General features: G+C 39.8%; 1 protein-coding gene across 2 annotated transcripts in view; it reads left to right on the top strand.

Annotated features, from left to right (window-relative positions):
- Nucleotides 1-23,282, top strand: part of LMTK3 (lemur tyrosine kinase 3) — a 61,206-nt gene extending 37,924 nt beyond the window's left edge. For both annotated transcript variants that reach the window (XM_075191389.1, XM_075191388.1), the window contains exons 9-16: nucleotides 5,700-5,784; nucleotides 7,903-8,024; nucleotides 9,470-9,619; nucleotides 10,634-13,659; nucleotides 14,865-15,223; nucleotides 15,838-15,931; nucleotides 18,010-18,255; nucleotides 22,309-23,282. In XM_075191389.1, the coding sequence (XP_075047490.1) occupies nucleotides 5,700-5,784; nucleotides 7,903-8,024; nucleotides 9,470-9,619; nucleotides 10,634-13,659; nucleotides 14,865-15,223; nucleotides 15,838-15,931; nucleotides 18,010-18,255; nucleotides 22,309-22,325 (4,099 nt within the window). In that variant the 3' untranslated portion in view covers nucleotides 22,326-23,282. The remainder of the gene's footprint in view (nucleotides 1-5,699; nucleotides 5,785-7,902; nucleotides 8,025-9,469; nucleotides 9,620-10,633; nucleotides 13,660-14,864; nucleotides 15,224-15,837; nucleotides 15,932-18,009; nucleotides 18,256-22,308) is intronic.
- Nucleotides 23,283-24,103: the final 821 nt, after the last annotated feature.

Genomic DNA, 24,103 nt, shown 5'->3' with positions numbered 1-24,103 from the left:
GCAGCATTCTAAAGAGCATTTGGTGGCATCTAGGGAAAGGGAAATCTGGTATCTTTGTCACACATAAAACACTTCTCAAGTGACCTCTAGATGTCACCATAACAGCGTTAGACTAATATGTTGTATGGTGGATCATGTTTAATATGCCTGTATAACATTAGCTTTAAGATCTGATAAATGCACTGTTAAATGGTATGGTGTTTATTTATTTTATGCAGGTTTATATGTTTAGATTCATAAATTCATAAATCTGTTAATTAGTGTATGGAGTGGTATACTGGTACATGGGTTTAATGCATACTTGCCAACTCTCCCGGAAAGTCCGGGAGACTCCCGAAATTCGGGTCAGTCTCCCGGGCTCCCGGGGGAGATGGCATTTCTCCTGCATCCCGGATTTCACCAAGAATCGCGTTGACGCGATTCTCGGTGAATCACGCCATTTTGGAGGGTGGGAGGGGGCGGGACGAGGCCAATCGCGTCATTTTGGCCCCGCCCCCCCAACGCAAATTACATTTTCGCCCCCTCCCGCCCTCTAGTCTCGCCCCCTGGGAGTTGGCAACTATGGTTTAATGTCTAGACAAAGGCTCTCAGGAACCCAGTGCTCCTTATAGAGTGAGCTGGTGTGCCTAGGTAGTGTTCTAGAATCCTTTTCAGAAGCAGTTTTGAATGCAAAATGTTAAAATTCCTGGTATCTATGTGCATTGTCTCAGGTTGTCAGTCTGAGCTGGGATGACTGATACCACCCGTTTCAGTCGTGATTATGAACATACTGAATTGTTTAGTTTTTTTAAAATAAGAGCTTCAAACAGTGTTACCTTTATAGTCAAGTTTATGTAAACGGTGGTAGTCATCTTACCAATGGCGACAATTCTGACAACAGGGATGTAGACACTAAAATGGCAACGGGTATTATAGCGACATGTAGAAAATCTAGACTTACAGAAAAAGTGACAGCAAACATTTCCAACAGGAGTCAGTGCCGACAATCTGATTCTCGTCACTTAACTTGTACAAAAACTAAAATCAAAAGCGTAGGGGTCTGTTTTATTAACACTATTAATTGTAGCGCTGCCAAAGTTAATAGTGTTTATAAAAACCACCCCTACGTTTTTTATTTTAATACATGTCGATATATTACCCATCGACATTTTGGTGTCTACATCCCTGTTGTCGGAATTCTGGTCATCGGCAATTCATACCCCACCCTATGCAAATACTGTTGATCATGCAAGTCTCTTCTTCACCAACAATGATTGGGCTTTCAATTCCTGTGGAAAATCAGCTTTGGTTCCAAACACTAAGGGCTAGAATTACTAAGCTACGGGTTTGAAAAAGTGGGGATGTTGCCTATAGCAACCAATTAGATTCTAGCTTTCATTTATTTAGTACTTTCTACAATAAGACAGCTATAATCTGATTGGCTGCTATAGGCAACATCCCCACTTTTTCAAACCCGCAGCTTAGTAAATCTAGCCCTAAGAGAGATATCACATCCTGCATTAGAATTGTAGACTGACTGATGTATTAAGCTGAGATTTCATGCAAAATCGCCAGAGTTGTGCTTCTGTCAAAAGCGCTATTTGCAAAATCGCCAGAGATCAAACTCCCGACTGTTTGCCACTGCAGCTATACAGCTCTCAAATGTATGAATCTGCGAGTAAGCAAACTCAGGAGAGTTTGCTTTCAAACACGCCAGATGCAACAGCAGCGTGTTATATAAACACATCACTGTTACACTGCCCTGGCAGTGGAAAAATGGTAAAGAATAGAAGAAAGTTAAAAAAAAAAAGTGTGGGGTCCCCCCTCTATTCCTGCTTAACCCTAGAGCTGCCTGACTACTGTTGGTTCCGTGAAAATCGGGGAAAAATTTCGCGTGGGGTCCCCCACGATTTTCACTCAACCAGCACTAGGCAAACCAGCTTGGGTTGGCCGCACTATAGCAGTGGGATACGCAGCAGGGGTCCCCCTGCCATAATGACTAACCAACCCTAGACTGTTCAGTCCAGGGCTGGATTCCCTAGGGAGTGGGGTCCACCGAAAAAAAAATGAGCAGGCCCCCCCCTTCCCCCTAGAGACACCCAGCCCAGTGCTGATAGCACTAGGGCTCTTCCTACTACCCCTGGGCTGTGGGTAGTAAGGTAATAACGGCAATAAGTAGCGAAAAAAATAAACAGATGCCATTTTGTTTTGTGGAACTACAAGTCCCAGCCAGCCAGGTTGCCCAAAATAGTGTGGCCATGCTGCTGCTTATATAACTACAAGCACCAGCATACCCGCGGCAGCCAGGACATGTTGGCACTTGGAGAACCACAAGTGCCAACATGCCCTGACATCCATGGCTGGCTGGGACCAGTAGTTCCACAAAATAAAATGTTTAAAAAACCACAACACCCTCATTACAACCACTAACATTTAATAAAAATAAAAAACCCACAATAAACACAGTAAGCACCCTCATTTACACCATAATTTTTCATTAAAAATAAATAAATCCCCTAATGCTCACCAATGAAGTCTTCTTTCTGTAACAAATGTCCCAAATAAATTTGTATTTCCAAATGTCCGGCTTGCCCCAGTCCCAAAGTATTTATACCATCCAAATGTCCAGGCTTGAAAAATCTCTTCTTTGCTTCGCCCAGGATGGGCCCCTTGTTGATAGTAGTCTTCTTTTCTTCGGCCAGGTGGGCCCCATATTTGTACATCCCGACACTTTGTTCTTGATTGAAGGAAAATAAAAAAAACTGGAGCAAACACCTCCTAGAAAGCTAGGAGGTCCGTTACGCAATGAGCGTTGCTCATGCGCATAGTCTATTTACAGTATTAGGTCATTTTCCCACGCTATTGGGGAAATCACCTAATACTGTAAATAGAGCTTACGCACGTACGTTCATTGCGTAGCGGAGTTCCTACTAGCTAGGACCTCCGCTGCGCAATGAGCGTAGTTCATTGCGCATGTGCAACGCTCATTGCACAGTGTAACAGTGATGTGTTTATACAACACGCTGCTATCAAGCAGCGTGTTGTATCTGGCGTGTTTGAAAGCAAACTCTCCTGAGTTTTCTTACACGCAGCTTCATACAGTTAAGAGCTGTATAGCTGCAGTGGCAAATAGTCGGGAGTTTGATCTCTGGCGATTTTGCAAATAGCGCTTTTGACAGAAGCAGAACTCTGGCGATTTTGCATGAAATCTCAGCTTCATACATCTGCGAGTTCCAACTCTCATGATAAGATCGCTGGATTTGCAAAATCGGACCTTGATACATTTACTGCCTGGTGTTATTCCCGGAGCAAACGAATGTATGGTTGTTTTTTATTCAGACATTATACAAAAAACATCTTGAAGAATCTTCAAAAACAAAAAGCTATTCAAAGGTGGGAAGTTGAACATCTGCGTAATGCAGAACGGATGAATGGATAAGTTGTAACATACTGAGAAAATGTAACTTGCTTCAATTGAAAAGATTAATTTACATTTAAACTCTAGTCTTAACCATCCGTTAGACTCAATCTTTTTATTTTAATCTCATGGATGACAATGAAAGTTCTTAACACTGGCAGATTATATTATCACCCAGTCATGTAATGGGGCCCTAGACTTTACCTATTCAACCTCAGTTGTACAAGTGTGACCGTGACAACTGATTATGTGAGTTTGACTTAGGAACCTGCCGTACATTCCAATAAACTCGAGAAGATGCTCTTTCTGTTTATGGCAACTTGGCTGGAAGTGTACAATGCATATTAATACACTTGGGGCTAGAGGCGTTCTGTATTTTCTAATGAAAGTGGAAACGTAGAATTGATCTGGAGGGGAGACATAGTAGGATTTATGTGCAGGGATGTATAAAGATTAAGATCCATGGCTTAAGCACAACACAGGCCCATCTAACAATGAGTCTTTATTCTTGGTGCAAACATTTGCCACTCTCGTGGTCACTTAATTCTGACAATGCTTTGCTAATCCTGGTTCTAATAAAGAATTAATGGGAGCATATACACTCAATTGCCACTGTGTTATGTATACCTGTTTGTTAATGCAAATATCTAATCAGCCAATCATGTGGCAGCATCTCAATGCATGAAAGCATGTAGCCGCGATCAAGAGGTTCAGTTGTTGTTTAGACCAAACACCAGAATGGGGAGAAATGTGTTCTAAGTGACTTTGACCATGGAATGATTGTTGATGAGAGGACGGGTGATTTAAGCATCTCAGAAACTGCTTGTATTTCCTTGGATTTTAACGTGCAACAGTCTGTATAGGTTATAGACATTGGTGTGCAAAACAAAAAACATCCAATGAGCGGCAGTTCTGTGGGCACTTTGTTAATGAGAGAGGTCAGAGGAGAATGTCCAGACTGACTTGTCTAAGCTGACAGGAAGGCGATAGTAACTCTAATAACCATGTGTTACAACAGTGGTTTGCAGAAGAGCATCTCACAGGACATCAAACCTTGCAGTGGATGGGCTACAGCAGTAGAAGACCAAAACGGGTTCCACTCCTGTCAGCTAAGACCAGAAAACTGAGGCTACAGGGGGCACAGGCTCATCAAAACTGGACAGTTGATGATTGGAAAAACATTGCCTGGTTTGATGAATCTCAATTACTGCTGCACCATGGAGCCATGGATCCATCTTGCATTGTGTCAATGGTGGTGGTGATGTAAATGGTGTGGGGGAATGTTTCCTGCAATACATTAGGCCCCTCAATACCGATTGAGCATAGTTTAAATGCCACAGCTTACCTGAGTATTGTTGCTAACTATGTGCATCCCTTTATGGCCGCAGACTTCCCATCTTCTTATAGCTATTTCCAGCAGAATTACATGTCATGTCAAAAAAAAGGAAACACTTCATATCAAGTTGGCTCCATTGACATAACAATGAGTTCAGTGTACTCCAATGGCCTCCACAGTCACCAGATCTCAATTCAAGATTCACAGCAAGAATGTGCAGCCGGCAATTCTGCAGCAACTGTGTGACGTTATCAGGTCAACATGGACCAGAATGTCTAAGGAATGTTTCCATCACCTTGTTGAATCCATGCCATGCAATATTCAGGCTGTTCTGGGGACAAAGGGTTCTACCAAGTACTAGAAAGGAGTACCTAATAAAGTGTCCATTGAGTGTGTATTTCCCTACTAATAACATTTACAAATACATATGAAAAAGTCCAGTAGATTATCAGAACTGCTAATATAAATAACCTTATCTCAATATTTGAGATAAGGTTATAATGGTAGAGGGGGGGCATATTTTGTTACACACAGTAGACTTCCTATTAGCAACTCTATTGACATGTCTAGCAACCATACATCTGTTCAAACAGGACATAACCTAGCGCTTTTAAATGGCTAGGCAGCTCCTTACCCCCATAGGATTTTTATGCCCCTCCTCAGAACGTGCAGCAATAGTTCGCCAATTCTCTGCTGCCCTCTTTCCGCTGGACAAAGCTATCATGGTCGGGTTGGTGGGACAGAGCTCCCGAATCAAGAAATGCAAATAGATTGTTAAACATATCAACTTCTGTGAATATATGAAAAACCTATATGTGTGTGAATTTTATTAGTAGCTCTTTTACGTAAGTCAACTTGTATTTCAGGTTAAGATACACAGCACTGTGAGATGTGTTAGTGCTATGTATGATCATTAATGTTACTTATTTTCATTTGTTAATCTTATTTTACTATGTATTCACACAGTGACCTTGCTCTAAGAAACTGCCTTCTCACCTCTGACCTCACAGTCCGAATTGGGGATTATGGAATTTCTCACAACAATTACAAGGTGAGTAGGATGTACTGACTTAAGATATAAACATTTTTTTTTGAACACTATAAGGAAATATATAGTTAAAGGTACATCTCCTCTGATACAAATCATGTTTACATTTACCGTATTTCCCCATGTATAAGACGCACCTTTTCCCCCAAAATTTTGGGTCTAAAAACTGGGTGCGTCTTATACAGGGGTAGTAGCACTTACCCCATCAGATGATTCCTCTGTCCGGTAAAGTCTTTTTTCTTCTGTCCGTCTGATCCTGATGCTGGAAAGTCGCTTAAGGTCCTTTTTGCGATGACCGGATGTGGCGCGTGAACCGCAGGTGGAACGCACACTTCCGGTTTCTGCATTTGGTGTTTTTCCAATCAGGACCTTGTAAAGGTCCTGAAAGGACATCCGGACATCACGAAGAGGACGGTAAGCGGCTTTCCATCATCTTGATCAGACAGAGAGAAGACAGAAGACTTTACCAGATAGAGGAATCATCTGACAGGGTAAGTCAGAATCCACTATAGCGTTGTCTCTCCTCTGTATAAGCTGCACAAATACTCTGTGAAAAAATTGAGGATAATGTTTAACCTCAATTTTTTCACATGATTTATATAGGTGCGTCTTATACAGTGGAGCGTCATATACATGGAGAAATACGGTATATGTCATTATGCATTGATTGCCTGGATATATCATCATCATCAACATTTATTTATATAGAGCCAGCAGATTCCGTAGCACTTTACAATTGGGAATAAACAGTAATAAAACAATACTGGGTAATACACACAGAGAGGTAAGAGGGTCCTGCTTGCAAGCTTACAATCTCTGAGACAATGGTTTGATACACAAGGGTAAGTGCTGCATCATACTGCATATTAGTCCAGCTAGAATGCAAAGGTTAAAAAGTATTGAGTGGGCTGTTTGATCAGTCCCACAGCAGTGTTGGTCAGACGGATGTTGTCTTGTGTTAGCTGTGTAGTGGGTGGTAATAGGATAACCTAAGGAGATTATAAGGTTGAGGAATATTACAAGCTTGTCTGAAGAGGTGGGTTTTCATAGAACGCTTGACGGTTTAAGAGTAGAGGTGAGTCTTATTGTATGAGAGAGGGAATTCCATAGAGTGGGTTCAGCCCAAAAAAAGTCTTCTAACCGAGAATGTGAGGATGTGATGAGAGTGGAAGAGAAACACATATCTTACAGAATGGAGGTGTCGCGTTAGGAGATAATTTGAGACAAGTAAGCAGATGTATGTTGGTGCAATTGTGTTAATGGTCTTCTATGTTAGTAGAAGAATTTTATATTGGATTCATTGAAAAACAGGCAACCAATGTAAAGACTGACAGAGTGACTCAGCAGAGGAAGAACGATTTGCAAGGAAAATCAATCTAGCCGCTGCGTGCAAAATAGATTGTAGGGCTCGAGTCTGTTTTGAGGAAGACCAGTAAGGAGGGAATTGCAATAGTCTATGTGGGAGATGATTAGTGCATGAATTAAAGTTTTTGCAGTGTCTTGTGTGAGATATGTACGTATTCTGGAAATGTTCTTTAGATGTATGTAACATTATATAGAGTTGATGTGGGGAACAAAGGATGGATATAGTGTGCTTTTCAGAGTTAATTGAGCTGAATTAATTTAACCGCTATATAGTGTGATCCTTTTCACCACATACATATGCATGTCATGAACAGCCTGTAGAAGAATAATTATTATTTTGAAATGCAAAGCCGATTGACAGGTTCATTATGGTCAATCCCTGTCCAGATATCGGAGTTGTGTGGTGAGAGACAGTCCTTAGTGTCTCAAATCAATTTTATTGACACATGATTGTAAATGCAATACTTTATGTTGTATAAAATATATTTTATATATGTTATAAAATACATGTTGATCTATTGAGAGCATCCAGCACCCCCTAAGCCACCTTGATTAATTAAAAATTAAAAAGGGGCTATCACTATTTCATATAATACTGTAACGCCTCAGTGACTTCAAATATCCATATCATTTACAGTAAGAGTACATTAACATCATATATATGACAGGTTACAGGTCTACTATTACTGGATTATGTAATATGTATTACACAAGTATTTTAATCTTTAATGATTCAGATTTTATTTGCATGTGCAGGATGACTACTATATCACTCCGGACCGTCTCTGGATCCCACTGCGCTGGGTTGCTCCAGAACTTTTAGATGAAGTTCATGGAAACTTAGTTGTGGTAGACCAAAGCAAAGAAAGCAATGTCTGGTGGGTCTTCTGTTTCTGTCTTATCACCTTTATTATGCACTAGATGTTGTTATTTTGTTTTACTCTGGAGGCAGCTGATCACAAACACTATACACGGATGTAGTGAATTATTTAAAACACGGCGCATCAAGCCATGCATATTTATTATTATTGAGGGCAGGCTGCCCCAGAACTGTCCTGATTTCTGCTATCGGAAAGGCACAGTAGTGGAAATATAAGCCTGCCTTCTATTTTAACACACAAATTAACTATTTGCGTTTTGTTTTTTATACAACTATCCTCTCTTGCCATCGGGTATATTCCCTGCACCAATGTGTATTAAAATGTATACATTCCATTTTATGTCACCTTCCTTATAACTCTACTCTTGCTGTACTGCCAAGAAAGGCTTGTGTATTAAGCTGGCATTATAGGGGGCACTGTTTTATATGGTGTGTCATTAGTCATTGAAGCAAACCGCTACTCCTCAGCATCAAATGCTTTTAAATCAAGTGACGCACTATGAGTGTATGAAAAAGCATATCAATATATTGTAGTACAAGAGATCTCAGGACATCATATAGTATCACAGCACAATATGGAACGTATCAAAATAGAGAAAGACATATTCAATTGTCTATCAATCCTCCCAAACATATGTTTGTGCATTTTTCTTTTTAAATATTACATCCTCGGTCTAACTTAATAGTGTATCCACTTAATGCATATGTATGTGATGTGTATATGGTTTAGTTCTTCCAGTTTTGATTCTGTGAGATAATGCTGGTTGTCATGAACTAGCTATGAGAATGTGAATACCTTATATTATGGGGGGATTCAATTAGACGCAAGGTGCCACAATGTGTCGCTGGACCACTCCGCGGACACACATTGTGTCTGCGATTTTACTAAAATCTCCGCTCATTGTCCCCCGTGTCCCCTATAGATATGAGAGGTGATTTCAGTATCGTCCGGCAGGACATCGCCAGCAATTGTATTCCATGCTATAAAATGGATTTTACCTGTGTTATTTACTGTGGTTGGGGAGTAGTTTAGGCTCCTTCTAGCCCACCCTAATAGGTCTAGTGATTTGATATTCTCCAATTCTCAGACCATGGTATACATTGATCCATACAATGTACTAATGAGATCTAGTAAGATCAAAGCAGGCTGGATGCAAGGTTGGCTGTTAGGGAAAAATAATAGTGATTTGCTTATCTTGGAGTAGAATTCCTAGGATGAGGTTTAATCATTCACCGTTTGGTTCTGTGGGATAATGCTGGTTTGTATCAGCAAGCTATAAGAATGAGGATATCTCCATAAGGAGTAACATGTATTTACTGTATGCTTACAAATGCCAAGACCAACAAACTTAAACTTGGCTCTGTCTGTATTCTGCCTAGTGTTGTTTGCTGTATTAAACTACTCACTTTCAATATAACAGAATCAAATTTTGCTCTAAACAGGTCTCTAGGAGTTTCAATATGGGAGCTCTTTGAATTTGGAAGTCAGCCATATCGCCACCTATCAGACGAGGAGGTCCTAACCTTTGTAATTAAGGAACAGCAGATGAAACTGGCTAAACCCCGACTCAAGCTACCCCACTCAGATTACTGGTGAGATTACCACCACTCAGACAACCAATTGTATGCAATAATTTATTAGTTTCATCCTAATTTTTTTATTAAATTACATTTTATGTCTTAGAATTCACTCTAGGGTTTTATGAGTTTTCCTTGGTTAAAAAAAAAAACTGTTGAAGTTTCTCTGATCCTAAGTTTAAAAGGTTCTAAATATTAATTGTTAATTAGAATTGTGTATATGATCCACATGCATGTAATTAAAGTTACTTAGCAAGTACATAATCAAAATCCTCCAGTGCCTGGAAGCAACCAACCATGGTGCTCTTAATTTTATGGGATCGAAAATGTGGATCCTTGCCTGGTGCGGTACACAGCATTGATGGTACTCATAGCACAATTAGGGGAAGAGCCCAGCAGTGCCAGATCAGACCGCAAGGCACTCATAAAAGCAGATCAGGAGCCTTGGGAGGGTGGTTGGCAACCGCACCACCTGCGTTGGCTAGGGCTGTGCAAGAGGGGCAACCAACAAGGGTGCAGAGCTGAAGGGGGGCAAAGGATAATGAATATTTTAGGTTTATTTGGTTACAGTTGAGGGCTATAGAGCATCAGTTTTCATTTTTTCCCCGAGAGCTAACATTTTTAGCTAGCCCCTGGGGCAGTGGCGGTAGTCATGTCAAACAACTACTCCATTATTTGAAGCCTGAAAATGTGTTTTAATGAGTATGTAATTTTGCTTCTTAAACATGCACAATTTGAAAGTAATTCCAAGTAATAATCCAGCATTTCAACATTTTTTTATAGCTTGGTCACTGTTCCACAGAAGATATTTACTTGGCAGCATAAGCAAATTATTTGCTCCCACTCATCTTGCTAAATGCAAGTATGCTTGCTGTGCAGACTAGCACGTTTTGCAATGTTTATATGAATGTTTATAGTAAAATAAAATTAGACTAAAGCCTACTACTCTACTAGACTTGTGTTGTGTTTCCCCAATAAATTGTGATTTTCTTTTTACAATATTGCCATATATTTCCATTATCTTTTCAGGTATGAGGTGATGCAGTCGTGCTGGTTGTCTCTTGAACAAAGACCTACAGTAGAAGAGCTTCATCTACAACTCACTTATTTGTTAAATGAGTGCTCCAACCAGACAGAGGAAAGCTTTGAGTGGCGCTGGAATTCCCTAAAGCCAAGCAAATCATCATTGGGTCCTCTGCGTCACTCTGATGAGATTTCTGCATTCCCATTGCTAGATAACTTTAATGGTGCGGATGGCTTTCATGCAGACATGGATGATATCTTGACTGTAACAGAGAGCAGTCGTGGCCTCAATTTTGAGTACATGTGGGAGAAAGCCAGATTGGGGCGTTGGAAGGCAACATCACAATGTCAAGATTACCCACCAAATAATGGAACTTTGACTGTGCCTGCTAATCCTTTCTATGATTCCAGTCATCAACATTCCCGACAGAGTTTGGAGACCCCAAGTGTGGTTCCAGTTATTAGTGCCCGTAGCCCTTCTGTAAGCAGTGAATATTATATTCGCTTAGAGGAACATACAGACAGGGGCAGCGGTGTGGACTGTACTGTTTGTGCTCCTAGCCCTATCTATGAAAGAAAATATGACATGCAGGAGCACAGAACACTCCATCAACGTTTGTCCCTTGGGAGCCCATCATCCCCTCTTGAACCACTCTTTCCCTCTGACTGGGACACACTAGAAAGTGGTCGAACCAGTCCAGACGATCCTCCAGCTCATCTGATTTTACATGAAGTTCCTAAACTTATAGATAGATGGACACCTAGTAACAATAATCCTTTTATTACTGTAGGAAGAGAATTGCCCCGTTATGTAAACCCTTTCCGTGGCCCAGTGGACTTATCAAGACAGGTACAGGAGACTTCCTTAATGGAGCCTCCCTTACCTGATGTGTTTTCTTCTGATTCAATATTGAATGTTTATAGAGACATAGAAGATCATAGGAGAAGTTGGGATTCAGATACACTTGAGGAGAGAGGAGCTGGAGAGACTCTTGCTGGAGATCCTGAGTCCCTGGCCGAGTTTTTAGATGATCGCGCTTCACCTTGGGATTGCGAACCTTCGCTAATGGAAGACCAGAGCACTGAAAGCAGTAGTAGTAGTACAGACAATAGCAGTCATCGTAACATGCCCTCCTGTCCCCTGTGTAGTAGAGGGGTGATGGGTAGCCTGCAAAGATGTTCTTGTGCTATGTTACGTGGAGATGTTGTAATTGATTGGACCACACATGTTGCCATGCATCAGGACCATTATGGTCTTGATGATGATTCCTCTTTAAAAGTTGAACAAGGTTCTTTATCAGAGTGTTCAATACCAGCACGAACTTTTGGTGATGGAGACCTCTATGCTGGACCTTTTGGGGACAGTCTTTGTGCAGCAGAACACCAAGAATTTTATGATCCTCTAATGGGAGCAGCTGTGAAAAGTTATAACATTGAAGACTATTGTAACCGAAGTCAAGTAAAAAGCTATGAATCATTGCAAAAGAGTATTTCCAACCATCCTCCTTCCCCTTTCATAGGGATTTCCAATTCAATGGCCAATTGCAGTGTAATTGTACCAATTGAAATCCCTCCGCTTTCCACATTAGCAGAAAGCATAGAAGAGGAAACAATAGAGATAGCTCCAGATGTACTAAATAGATTTCCAATGAACCATAATATGTTGCACACAGAAAAGACACCACATGCTTCTGGGACTACATTAGACTCTGTTGATTCATTGGACATTCCTTCCAACAACAGTTCATCAGATATATGTAGTCCGGCTTCTCATTTTTCATCCCCTGGACAGAAGTTTGGAGACAGTGGCTATGAAACAGAAAACACATTTTCTCCAGAGTTCCTCTATAAAGAAGTAAGAGAAGAGGAAGCGGGTTATAAAGATTTAAAGTTACCTTTAACCCCGATATCAGAGTCAACCAGTGACTTGACACTGACAGAGGACTTTTCTGAGCCACAGGCTACCCCTATGGAAGAGGATGGCTCATTTAGAACATTAACTCTTGGAATACCACATCGGGATTCTGCATATTTTTCTGACTATGACAATGAACCAGAGAAGCATGGTAGAGCATATCGGCAAAAACCTGATGAGGGCAATGTCAATGGAGTGTACACTGAAGAAATATCGGTTGTAATATCAACAGAAGAGGAATTTCTGAATCATCAAGATGAAAACACAAAAGAAGAGGTCAATCCAGGGAATGTAATTGTCATGGAGATGTCTGAAGAGTTGATTGTCAAGTCGGTGGATAAAGAACAAAACCATCATAAAATAGAGTCTCTTCAAGATATAGTCACGGATTGCAGAGATGGAAGTTTGAACTGCAATGGTGGGATAAACTTGACACCAGAGGAGGACTTATGTCATCCTGTTTCTGAAATAAAAACTACAGACCTGCAAGAAAAAAATGAAACATCTCAGGTGATTACTGATGAGAAGGATTCAAATGAGAACATACTTAAAAAGCAACCAGAAAGTGGGTTTGTTGTTCAGGTTTGCAAGGAGCAGCTCCTTGTTTCCTTGAGAGAAAATGTAACCAGGAATGTACTGTCTACCTTTGAGTCGGGGACTGTGAATTCATGTGTCTTAAAAGACCAAGCTGTTTTGAAGTTGTGGTCTATGGAGCCTAAAACAAATCCAGGTATTGAAAACAGTGAACCTTTGTTCAAACAGTCATCTGAAAACCCAGAGTTTGGGGAAAGCAGATCTCCTCCGGGTGACCTAGCCATGGGCATGACTTTGACCGGAGATTGCTCTATTGCAGAGCTGAATGTGATCAAAGAAGAACATAAAAACAATGGACAGGAGACACACACAGTAGAAGATGTGTTAGCAGAAGGAAAAGAAGACTGTAAACCTGATACCAGTGGAGCCCCTAGTATGTTGTCATCAGAGCAGACCCTTGACAACTGTGTAAAGAAGCAAGAAGATACTCTTGCTAGACAAACAGAGGAGCAAGTACAAGAGCAATCAAAACTCTTTCTAGATTTGGGTTCAACAGCAAATACTGGAAGCGAAGCGATAAAAGGTAAAAAGAAAAATAAATAGCTGAAACTGTAAAATATGTACAGCTTTTTTAAATATACATGGTTTGGAATAATATGCATTGACTTCTATCTTATGATATTACAGTGGCGCACGCAGGGGGGGTTTCTGAGTCTGCGCTAACTAAGTGGCCGCTATAGCTGCACTGTCCTATACAGCAGCCGCGGCGCTGTCACAGAAGCGTCCGCGGCGGTGCTGTAGTGTATACAGCACCGCCGCGGACGCTTCTTAGATAGCGCCGCGGCTGCTGTATAGGACAGCGCTGAAGAAACAGAGCTGCTGCGCATGCGCAGCAGCTCTCGTGGGGGGTGGGTTTTTTTTGGGGTCGGGCCCCCCCCCCCCCGACAATCCTCCGTTCGCCCCTGATGTCCATATATGTTTAACAGTTGAATGCATAGTATGAATGGCCTCTCTGAGTTTAAAGGGTTGTTAAACCGAAAATACAAGTTGGCATATATAAAAGAGTTGCTCATAAGATTAACAAATACATTTATAAGTTTCCTGTGAGTTTCAGGAAAGAAAATATTTCAGATACGGTTGTGATTGTGAAGGGATATTTTGCTACAAAGGAGGTTTCCTGACAGCAATCACATTTATAAAGCAGCCACTATAAGCCATATAATGCATTAAATGACTGGTAACAGAGAATAGTGATTTGCACTCAGTTGTGCAGCAAGTGCAAATATAATATCAAACATCTTATATTCTGTCTGTTTTGTGGTCAGTCGTCCTTTAAAGTTTTATTGTCATGCAAAATATATGGGGCCTGATTTATTAAGGAACTTAAATTAATACTGACTGTTTTTTCATGTAGCACACAAATATCAACTTTAAATTTCAGTGTAGAAATAAGCTATCAAGTATTTGTGTGCTACATGAAAAAACAGTCAGTATTTAACTTATGTGCAAAACAGAAAACTAATTTTCACCCCTTGCATTGTAACATGGTTTTGTCCAGGAGACTTAAATAAGAAACTTCTTAATTTAAGTTCCTTAATGAATCAGGCCCATGATCTCTATTTTTCTTGTGCCTTTTTTTGCACTTTTATCATCAGTATTAGCATTCAAAATCTTATACAATGTTCCATTATTTGCCAGTATATAACGTAGAACAGAGAATTGCTGTATTTTATAAAAAGTGTTTGTGTGTGTGCACGCTTCATTGTATTCTTTCCTGTTCGATCACAGCAAAAGTGGCCAGACTTTCTCTATCCCTTCCACCACTAAACCTTCAAGCATTCCATAGCTCCACTGGGCGCAAGTCTTTTTGGGACAGTAATGAAGAAAAAAGAGATTCACATTACAATAAGGAAGATGATGATGAGGAAGATGAGGGGTTTGGACTTCAAGAGCCACAGAGGACAGGATCGGAATCTGAAGGAGAGGTGGGCGGTGTCCCAATTGTTGTAACTGAGACGGACGATGCACGCAACCTGCGTAGTCTGCTGAAATCACCAAAATCAGCTGATGAGGTAGATGATGATCTGGATCGTAAGAGAAAGATGGTGTCCTTTTTTGATGATGTCACAGTTTACCTGTTTGACCAGGTAAGACAAACATAGAGATTCTTCCACTTTGTAACAATGCAGTAGAACATTATGTACTCATTTACTGTGTTGTCAACTTTGTGGCTCTGTGCCGGTCACACAACTTTTGTGGAGTGCAGTTTCTGTCACTGCTTGATTGGTGGTGTTAACCCCTATTTCCAATGTGGTACTGTTCACACATCCTAGGCGGGCAAGATGAGATTAACATACAGTATGGTGCAACTAATACCAATGTATTGAATATTTAAACTGGAAAAGTTTGACAATTAATGCATTGTCCAATGTCCCATTTGTTCCCCAGTTTAATTAATACCTTAATGATGACTAAACAAGTATTCCTTATGAATATTCAAAGGAAGGGGGTGGGGAAGGCATAAAGTAATTTAGTCAGTGGTACTATGGTTTTATCAACACTTTTGACCTTCGCATCCTATGAGCATGGGAAGTAGAGTCTTCAGTGCAAACGGAAATGAAAATGTTCATAGCGATGTTGAATTACTTCATGATTTCCTCTTGATACCATGACAAACTCTTTCAATAAAATGTTCAAGCTGCACCGACCTTGGCTGTTACAAGCGTGCTATTATTTTGTTTTATTTTTGTTTTGTGCCTAGGAGACACCTACAAATGAACTGAGTAATCCAAATTCACTGGATAATCCTTCATTAGAGTCAACTTTGGATGCTTTTTCACCATCGGATGGCTTCAGTAAGGAAACTTCTTCTTACGAACTACATTATTGACATGGTATTATTATAATGAAATAGTTATCTGGGTGTAGCATTATGGACCTATATTTGCAATGTCCCATTTCTGAGCAATGATATGACTGATCTAAATACAATCCAGTATGCGAAGACGTTGTTGGTGGATATGTGGGGTTCTTTTTCCAATTTTCAGTCTGATTTAAAGCCTCCATACCACCAAGGGAACATTTTCTCTCACAATCCCAGCTGAAAATGAAGTGGAGGAGGGGGTCCAATCACATGACACAATCAAGAAATTGCAACTTGTGATTGGTCCTCCCACTCACATGTCCCCTCTGCCGCCATTTAAAGATGGTTTAAAAAAATTAATGAATTTACCAGTTCTGTGATACATGCAGCCCTTTTTCCCAAGGCTCTGGCAAGGGGAAGGAGAAACCATATTAAAATTTTAATTAGGTGACAGAGCACTTTTAAAAAGCCCTTTAAAAATTGACAATGACTGTGTTTTTTCCAATTGGAAAACTTGCTACAATGTATGTATTCACAGAGCGAAAAACGACACGATACTAGGCACAAGTGAAATTTTCAAACTCCTCAATGTGTTTTAATTTAGTGACGCTTATATTAACGTTTGATTGACTGAGAAGAGTGGTACAAGCAGGTAGAACGGTCCGTGAAAGCAACAAGATTTGTCACTGAAAGTGAGAGAGTTATGTCTGCCTCCACCCTCCCTTTCTAAAACGAATACAGATAGGCTGACTGTATATTAAGGGCTTCCAAAACGTAATTGTAGACCAGGGGCTTCCGAAACCAGGGAAAAAAATAAATACATTTAATTACCGTAGCCACAACTGGCCCCAGGGTGGCTCTAAGGGCTAGATTTACTAAGCTGCGGGTTTGAAAAAGTGGGGATGTTGCCTATAGCAACCAATCAGATTCTATCTTTCATTTATTTAGTACATTCTACAAAATGACAGCTAGAATCTGATTGGTTGCTATAGGCAACATCCCCACTTTTTCAAACCCGCAGCTTAGTAAATCTGGCCCTAAGAGTCCACGAGCTTCTAAGTGCAGGGCTTGGATGAGTGTAGTTAAAACATTTTTTTTAGTTGCACCCCTACCGATCTACTAAAATAAAGCCCCTGTACCTAAATTGCCAGGAACAGGACTGTGATTGAGGGAGTTTTCTGTACTATAGATCTCCCTAAAATCATGCACGCTCTGACTGATGAATTGCATTGAGCATGTTTTAGATTTAAAAGAACTGAACTTCCAATATTGTAGTTCCATTTTTCCATGTCTTTCATTTCAAAACAAAACAGGAAATAAATTAAAGAAATTTTAGTAAATGGCATAATAAATAAATGTACAATAACAATGATGTAACAATGTTTTGATCGTTCAATGTGATGTTATTAAGTTATTAAATTAAGTATATGATTTTAAGAGAAATAAATAACAGTGCTCTGGCGTTCACTATAACTGGTTGGTGTGGTACTTAAATATGATGTGAATAACAAATATTCTCTGTACAGTGCTTCTTAGTTTATATAAATAAATGGTGATGATGATGATGATCTTCAACACGATATAGAATATTAATTTCAGTGTTAATTTAATATACCTAGTAAAAGTTACTTGATGTTAAATGGGAGAACCAGTCTAAATATTATACTCAATGGTCATTCGGATAAAAACTGGATAATGCCCAGTATTGAAACAAATTGACAAGGTTAGAGATGTGTTATGGGGAGGCATCACTGAAGGCTTTGTAGATGAGGGTCAGCAGCTTGAATTGACCTCTACAGGAAATTGGGAGCCAGTGTAGAGCTTGACACAATGTACAGCGTAAGAGGGAGGGCAGGACGACAGCGACTAGGACACATGGAAGAGGGGAGAGACGGGTGAGGGGAGGGCCAATTATCAGAAAATTAAAGTAGCATAGTAGTCTCATTTGAAAATTAAATGTTGGTGTTTAGTGGTTCTTTAAGTGAAATATCATGGGATTACATAGCTAGGCTGGAAGAGTTGTGTTTTGGCTCTAACTTAAAGAAATACTTTTCTTGCGTTCTTGCACAGGTGGAAGCTTTGAGTGGGACGATGACTTTCCATTGATGACCCAGAACTCCTCATTCATGCCCATGGCAGCAGAGGGAGCAGCTCTCAAGTCCCCTATAGGTTCCACCACACCAGCACCTCCTACGCTTCAAGGGAAACGGGTTGAAGGAAACCTGATGGACTCACTGAGGTTCACCCGCTTCACAGTCTCCCCTGCTGTGGAGCCGCATGTTCCCTTGTGCGATTCTGATGCAGTGACACCTGCAGGTTAGTGCCTATAGCACAGGTTCAGGGAACACATCCATCCAAATCAAATCCTCTGCATTTAAAAAATAAATAAGATGGACATTGTCATTTAACAAAGGGAATAAACTGAAAACTAGCTTTTGTTTATCCTTTATGCTTTATTTAAAACAAGTAAATGTTGTCTCCAGTAATCATTATAAACATAGGGCCTGAGTCATTAAGGAGAGCAAAGCAAAACAACGAAGTAACTTTGCACCTGGGCAAAACCATGTTGCATTGGAGGGGGAGATAAATGTAAAATGTGGTGACAGATTTATAGTTTGGGTAGGGCATGTCCTAGATCTACTTTAAATTTCAGTATAAAAATAAAGCTATCAAGTATTTCTGTGCTACATGAAAAAGCACACAAAATAATAAACTAATTTGCATTGTAACATGGTTTGTCCAGGAGCAAATTTACTCGTTTTTTCCCTTGGTGACTCAGGCCCATAATACTTAGATGTCGGGGTGGAACATGTACTATCTAGTCAATGGTATTATTGAAGCTTATCTTGTTCACTTTATTCCCATCTAATATATAGCTTACACAGTAATGTTTATAAAATATGTTTAATGACCACTCCCTTAAAAAGGAGTTGCTTTAAGAGACATTACTATACACAGTGGTCGAAGTGGAAATTTAGAAGTGGCGGTATAGTAAATATAATATGAATGTAGGTGAATAGAATTTGATACAATGAAAGCATTAGGAGAAGTGACTGTATACCAACCCACTTCAACCGCTGATTATACATAATATATTTTAAAAACAATATATATATTTTTTAAAATTTTGGCCTTTGCCAACTAACTATTTTTCACCCAGTAAAACTAAAGGGGGAGAGGGTGTGGGATAGACAGCTCAGGTGCACAATTCTAACAATGCCCAGGGCAGATTCAGTTATGAATATGCCCCTAAGACATTTCGTTCTGGGGGGCTTTCTGAATTACATTGTATTATCTTGATTGAATAAACAGTATCACAGCTCCCATCCACATTATATGACCATGAAAAGTTATTTTTATTGGAATCATATCAGCAGTCAATAATACCTATCTACTTGCCTGTATGGGACTATTACCAGAATGCCATAGGACTGCATTAGGACTGATGAGTTATTATCATTATTATCCTTTATTTATAAGGTGCCACCAGGTTCCTGCAGGCTATACACAGTACAAACAGTAGACCATACAGTGTAAAACAGTACAGAACAATAAACCAGTAATACCAAGACTCCAGAAGCTCTAGACATAGCAATGTATAGTGAGGTTGGAGCAGAAGAATAGGTATAGAGGCAGGAGGGCACAGGACCCTGCTCGTAAGAGCTTACATCCTAAAGGGAGGGCAAACAGACAGCAGGCACAAAGGGAGTCGGAAGAGGGGATTGAGCGCAGGAGGAGTGAGTAGAGGGTCCGGGAAGAGAGAGGTGAAAGGAACAAGTATGGAGAGAGGGCTAGGTGGATGGTTGGTAGGCTTTAAGGAAGAGCTGAGTTTTAAGTGCCTGTTTGAAGGATCACAAATTAAAGAACAGTCTGATGGAGCGTGGAAGGCCGTTCCAGTGGAGGTGGGCCGCTCGGGAGAATTCTTGGATTCCGGAATGGGAAGAGGTGATTCATGTGGAGGAGAGGAGACGGTCATTGGCCGAGCGCAGAGAACGGGATGGAGTGTGAATAGAGAGGAGGTTGGAGATATGGGAAGCAGTTGAGTTGGAGAGGGTCTTTTAAGTGATGGTGAGGAGTTTGAAAAGAATTCTGCAGTGATGATATTACTATAGTAGAATTCCAAACTTCCAGCTTAGAAAGCAGAAGTGGAGCACAGATGTACAACTGTTCAGTCACACAGGTGACAGAGCTGAATCTGGGAGCTTACAGGTTAAGGGGGAAACACTGGTTTATCAAAAAGTGTTTTGTATGAAGCAAAACGTTTTTAACTGTGTACAGTAGATAAAATGAAGAAACATTATATTATCTCTCTATAGTGTCTGAATGTCCTCTAATAATATGCATTAAATAAGATTTTCTTTGCAGAATTCTGCTCATGTTTCATTAAATAAGTGTAGTAAAAGAAAGTAAGGAGAATAAGAGTTGCAGCATATTCCTAAGAAACAACTTACAATGTATGTTATAAATATGTTCATAAATTTTAGAAAATATTTGAACTCACCAACACTATGGCTTATTTCTTAGATTTTGTTTATAAATATCAAAAAGTGCAATTATGTATATTTGTAAATAGAGATTCTGGGACAGAGGTGGGCAAAAGATAAGCTAAGTACAGTAGGAACGTGTTCATGTCGGTGCAACATATTAGATAGACATCCATAGATACGCTCTTAGGAGGCATATCTCTTGTGGGAACTGGAGGGCCGTGCAAATATATGCAGTATTGATGACCATTAGCAGCACCATCTAACCGCTTTAGGTCGGCTGATTGCATATTGACACCAAGGGCTAGATTTACTAAGCTGCGGGTTTGAAAAAGTGGGGATGTTGCCTATAGCAACCAATCAGATTCTAGGTTTCTTTTATTTAGTACCTTCTACAAAATGACAGCTAGAATCTGATTGGTTGCCATAGGCAACAATCCTACTTTTTCAAACCTGCAGCTTAGTAAATCTAGCCCCAAAAGATAATAGTACTTAATTCATTCATTACCTAAGTTCATTAGCTTTGCGGCTATATTAAAGTCACAGCTGTTTATTCACATTACTTCAATTGACATTTCCATTTGGACTACTGCAGGAAAGATTCCCATTGGATTTTTAAAAGGGTAAAAAATGGATGTGGGGGTGTTTGTATTCAATTACGTTTTATATGGAGAATGTGACTTGTGTAGCTGACACTTTATTATATTATTATATTGTGCACAAATAGGTTAATGTCAATTTTGCATTTGCTACTCACACTGTGAAGCCACATCTCTACACTATCCTCAAACGTGAATATACACACTTGTACGCCTGATATGCTCCTGTCACAGATACTACCGTTTTTGAGTTGGTGTAATCGTATGATTCGTCCGACCCAACATACACACTTTTTTTGCATACGTCTTTTTCCACGTACATCTGAGCACAAATATGTCCAACTCTAAATCAGACCCTATGTATTATTTTCTAGACTGAGTACTTCATCATCATCATCAACATTTATTTATATAGTGCCAGCATATTCCGTAGTGCTTTACAATTGGGAACAAACACAGTAATAAAACAATACTAGGTAATACAGAGAGGGAATAGGGTCCTGTTTGCAAGTTTACAATCAACAGGACAATGGGAGTCTGATACATGATATCAAGGTCCACACATATTGGTCCAGCCAGAATGCAGAGTTAAAAAATGCCTCCTGAGCTATATGATCCAGTCACACAGCAATGTTGTCTTGTGGGAATTGTGTAAAGGGTGATAATAGAGTTAATCTAGGGAGGTTAAGAGGGTGATTCAGGAATATTATAAGCTTGCCTGAAGAGGTGAGTTTTCAGAGAACGCTTGAAGATTTGAAGACCAGAGGACAGTGTTATTGTGCAAGGCAGGGAATTCCACAAAGTGGGTGCAGCCCAAAAAAAATCCTGTAGCCAGGAATGGGAACATGTAATGAGAGTGGAAGAGAGACGATGATCTTGTGCAGGATGGAGGTGTCGAGTTGGGAGATATTTTGAGATAAGTGAGGAGATGCTGGTGTAATTTTGTGGATGACCTTGTATTTTAATAGAAGTATTTGGTATTGGATTCGGTGAAAAACAGGCAACCAATGTAGAGACTGACAGAGTGGCTCAGCAGAGTAAGAACAATTTGCAAGGAAAATCAATATAGCCGCTGCATGCAAAACAGAGTGTAGGGATGAGAAGTCTGATTCAGAGAAAACCAGTAAGGAAGGATTTGCAATAGTCAACGTGGGAGATGATGAGTGCAGGAATTAAAGTTTTCATAGTCTTGTGTGAGAAATGTGCGTATTCTGGAAACTTAATTTCTATTTATCATCAGTGTTGCTTATTAACATAAAATATGATGCTATTGTCTTTTACTCCAGGCACTATTGAAAACTGAAGAGGTTTACCTTGCCACCGAAGACATCATGTGGTGACATGGAACTCACTGAAGCCACACAATACGTTTCTATTTACCTCCTTAGGTTCCCTGCTCTGCTTGTCCAACCTTAGGCTAGAGGACAGATATTCTGTTCTACAACAGTAGATTCTTTCTGGGAGTCACCAAGATTAAGGCATACACACTTTTAGCAGTCCCACATATGGTCTTTGTAATTGAGCCAGCACAGGAACTTTTCATCAGATATTTTGGATAATCAGCACTTATCTTGTTCATAATACAAAATTATTTCTTCATATTGAAAAAAAAACAAATGTGCCAAACCGACTGACTCCATTTTATTTGATGTCCAGTTCCAGCAATGGTCTTATGGTCTTACATGTACATCAGTGTCTTGTGTACGCCCAAGTAAATCGAACTGCTGTGTTTTCAGCCTCAGTTGAATGATCGATATATATGCATATATATATTATTTGGATTGTTTTTTTTAACCCTGTTACGACAATAATCAGTGTCCCAAGATGGAATTCGTATCAGAATGGAAAGACCTTGTTTATCATACAGCAAAGAGGGCATTGTTATCTCAATGAGTGTTCTGAGCACTGAAGCACCGGTCATATTGACTTTTACCCATTTTGTCCACTGCTTTTTCCATTGCAGAGCAAACCTGATCACCATGCCCATAAGCTCATCTTCCATTGACCTCATCCAATATGTTTCTTGGTACTTCTGTTGTGCAACTATAGTAGTACCACCATGGCAAGGTGCTCTTCATAGGGGGTCTGAGACTATACAATCACTCTAAAAAAAAAAAAAAAATGAAATAAAACAATGAAAATGTTTTAATATCTGCCTTATTCTCAGAGGGCCAAAAAAATTTCCCAGCCCATTCTACTACATTACGTTGGACCACAGTGGATGCTGAAAGGGTTAATGTTAACCACTTACGCTCACACAGTAGCTGAAACATACCTTGAAATCTTCGTTTTGCATAAAAGTGAAGATTTGACGTCTTAAGACATTCGCCACCAACTGGGGGCCTGGGCTCAGAAACATGTGATAAAAATATTACATAGGTGTTTTGCTGGGAAATTTTAATGACTGACAGCGCTGGTGAATGACGCATTTTCCGAGAACAGATGCAGAAGGGGGAAGATGTTTTCTAAGCTGTGTATGTAGAAGATGTATTTATAGACACACTTTTTTTTTTATAGTGCAGGTGAGATAAAAAAAAGCCAATTGTTACTGCTTTACACTCTGCACAGAGATTATAGCATCTACAGATGCTTACAACTGTGAACGTAAGATATAGATGTTTGTGATTTTTCCATACACCTAATTAAAAAACAAAGGGGGGAATTTTAATGTTCTCTCCAGAAAACTATGACATATCAATGTATAGGAATGGGTATTTCCTATCTAAATGGAACTTTCAATTTGGACACTCTAAGAGATATGTAAAACAATAGATGCAAAGAAACACTAACCAGATGTTTACTTTCATTTTGAAATTGTGATGCTAAAATGACAGGTAGAATCTGATTGGTTGCTAAAAGCAACACCAATTTTTTCTTTTTGCACCAATTTTCATAAATGTCCCCCTCTGTCTATAGTCAAAGTTATCTTTTTTGCCTGCAGAATAAGTGCAGAATGTAAACCTGCTGCTGGTGATAACCTGGTTTACTCTTAGTGCCAAATTCACCCAATGGGGAGCCTTATTGGTTAAAGCAATGACATAACTGATTTTTTGATATATATATATAGAACGATTATAAAAT

The sequence above is a fragment of the Mixophyes fleayi genome, chromosome 11 (assembly GCF_038048845.1).
Source record: "Mixophyes fleayi isolate aMixFle1 chromosome 11, aMixFle1.hap1, whole genome shotgun sequence".
Taxonomy (NCBI): domain Eukaryota; kingdom Metazoa; phylum Chordata; class Amphibia; order Anura; family Limnodynastidae; genus Mixophyes; species Mixophyes fleayi.
This window is presented reverse-complemented; position numbering and strand designations above follow the sequence as displayed.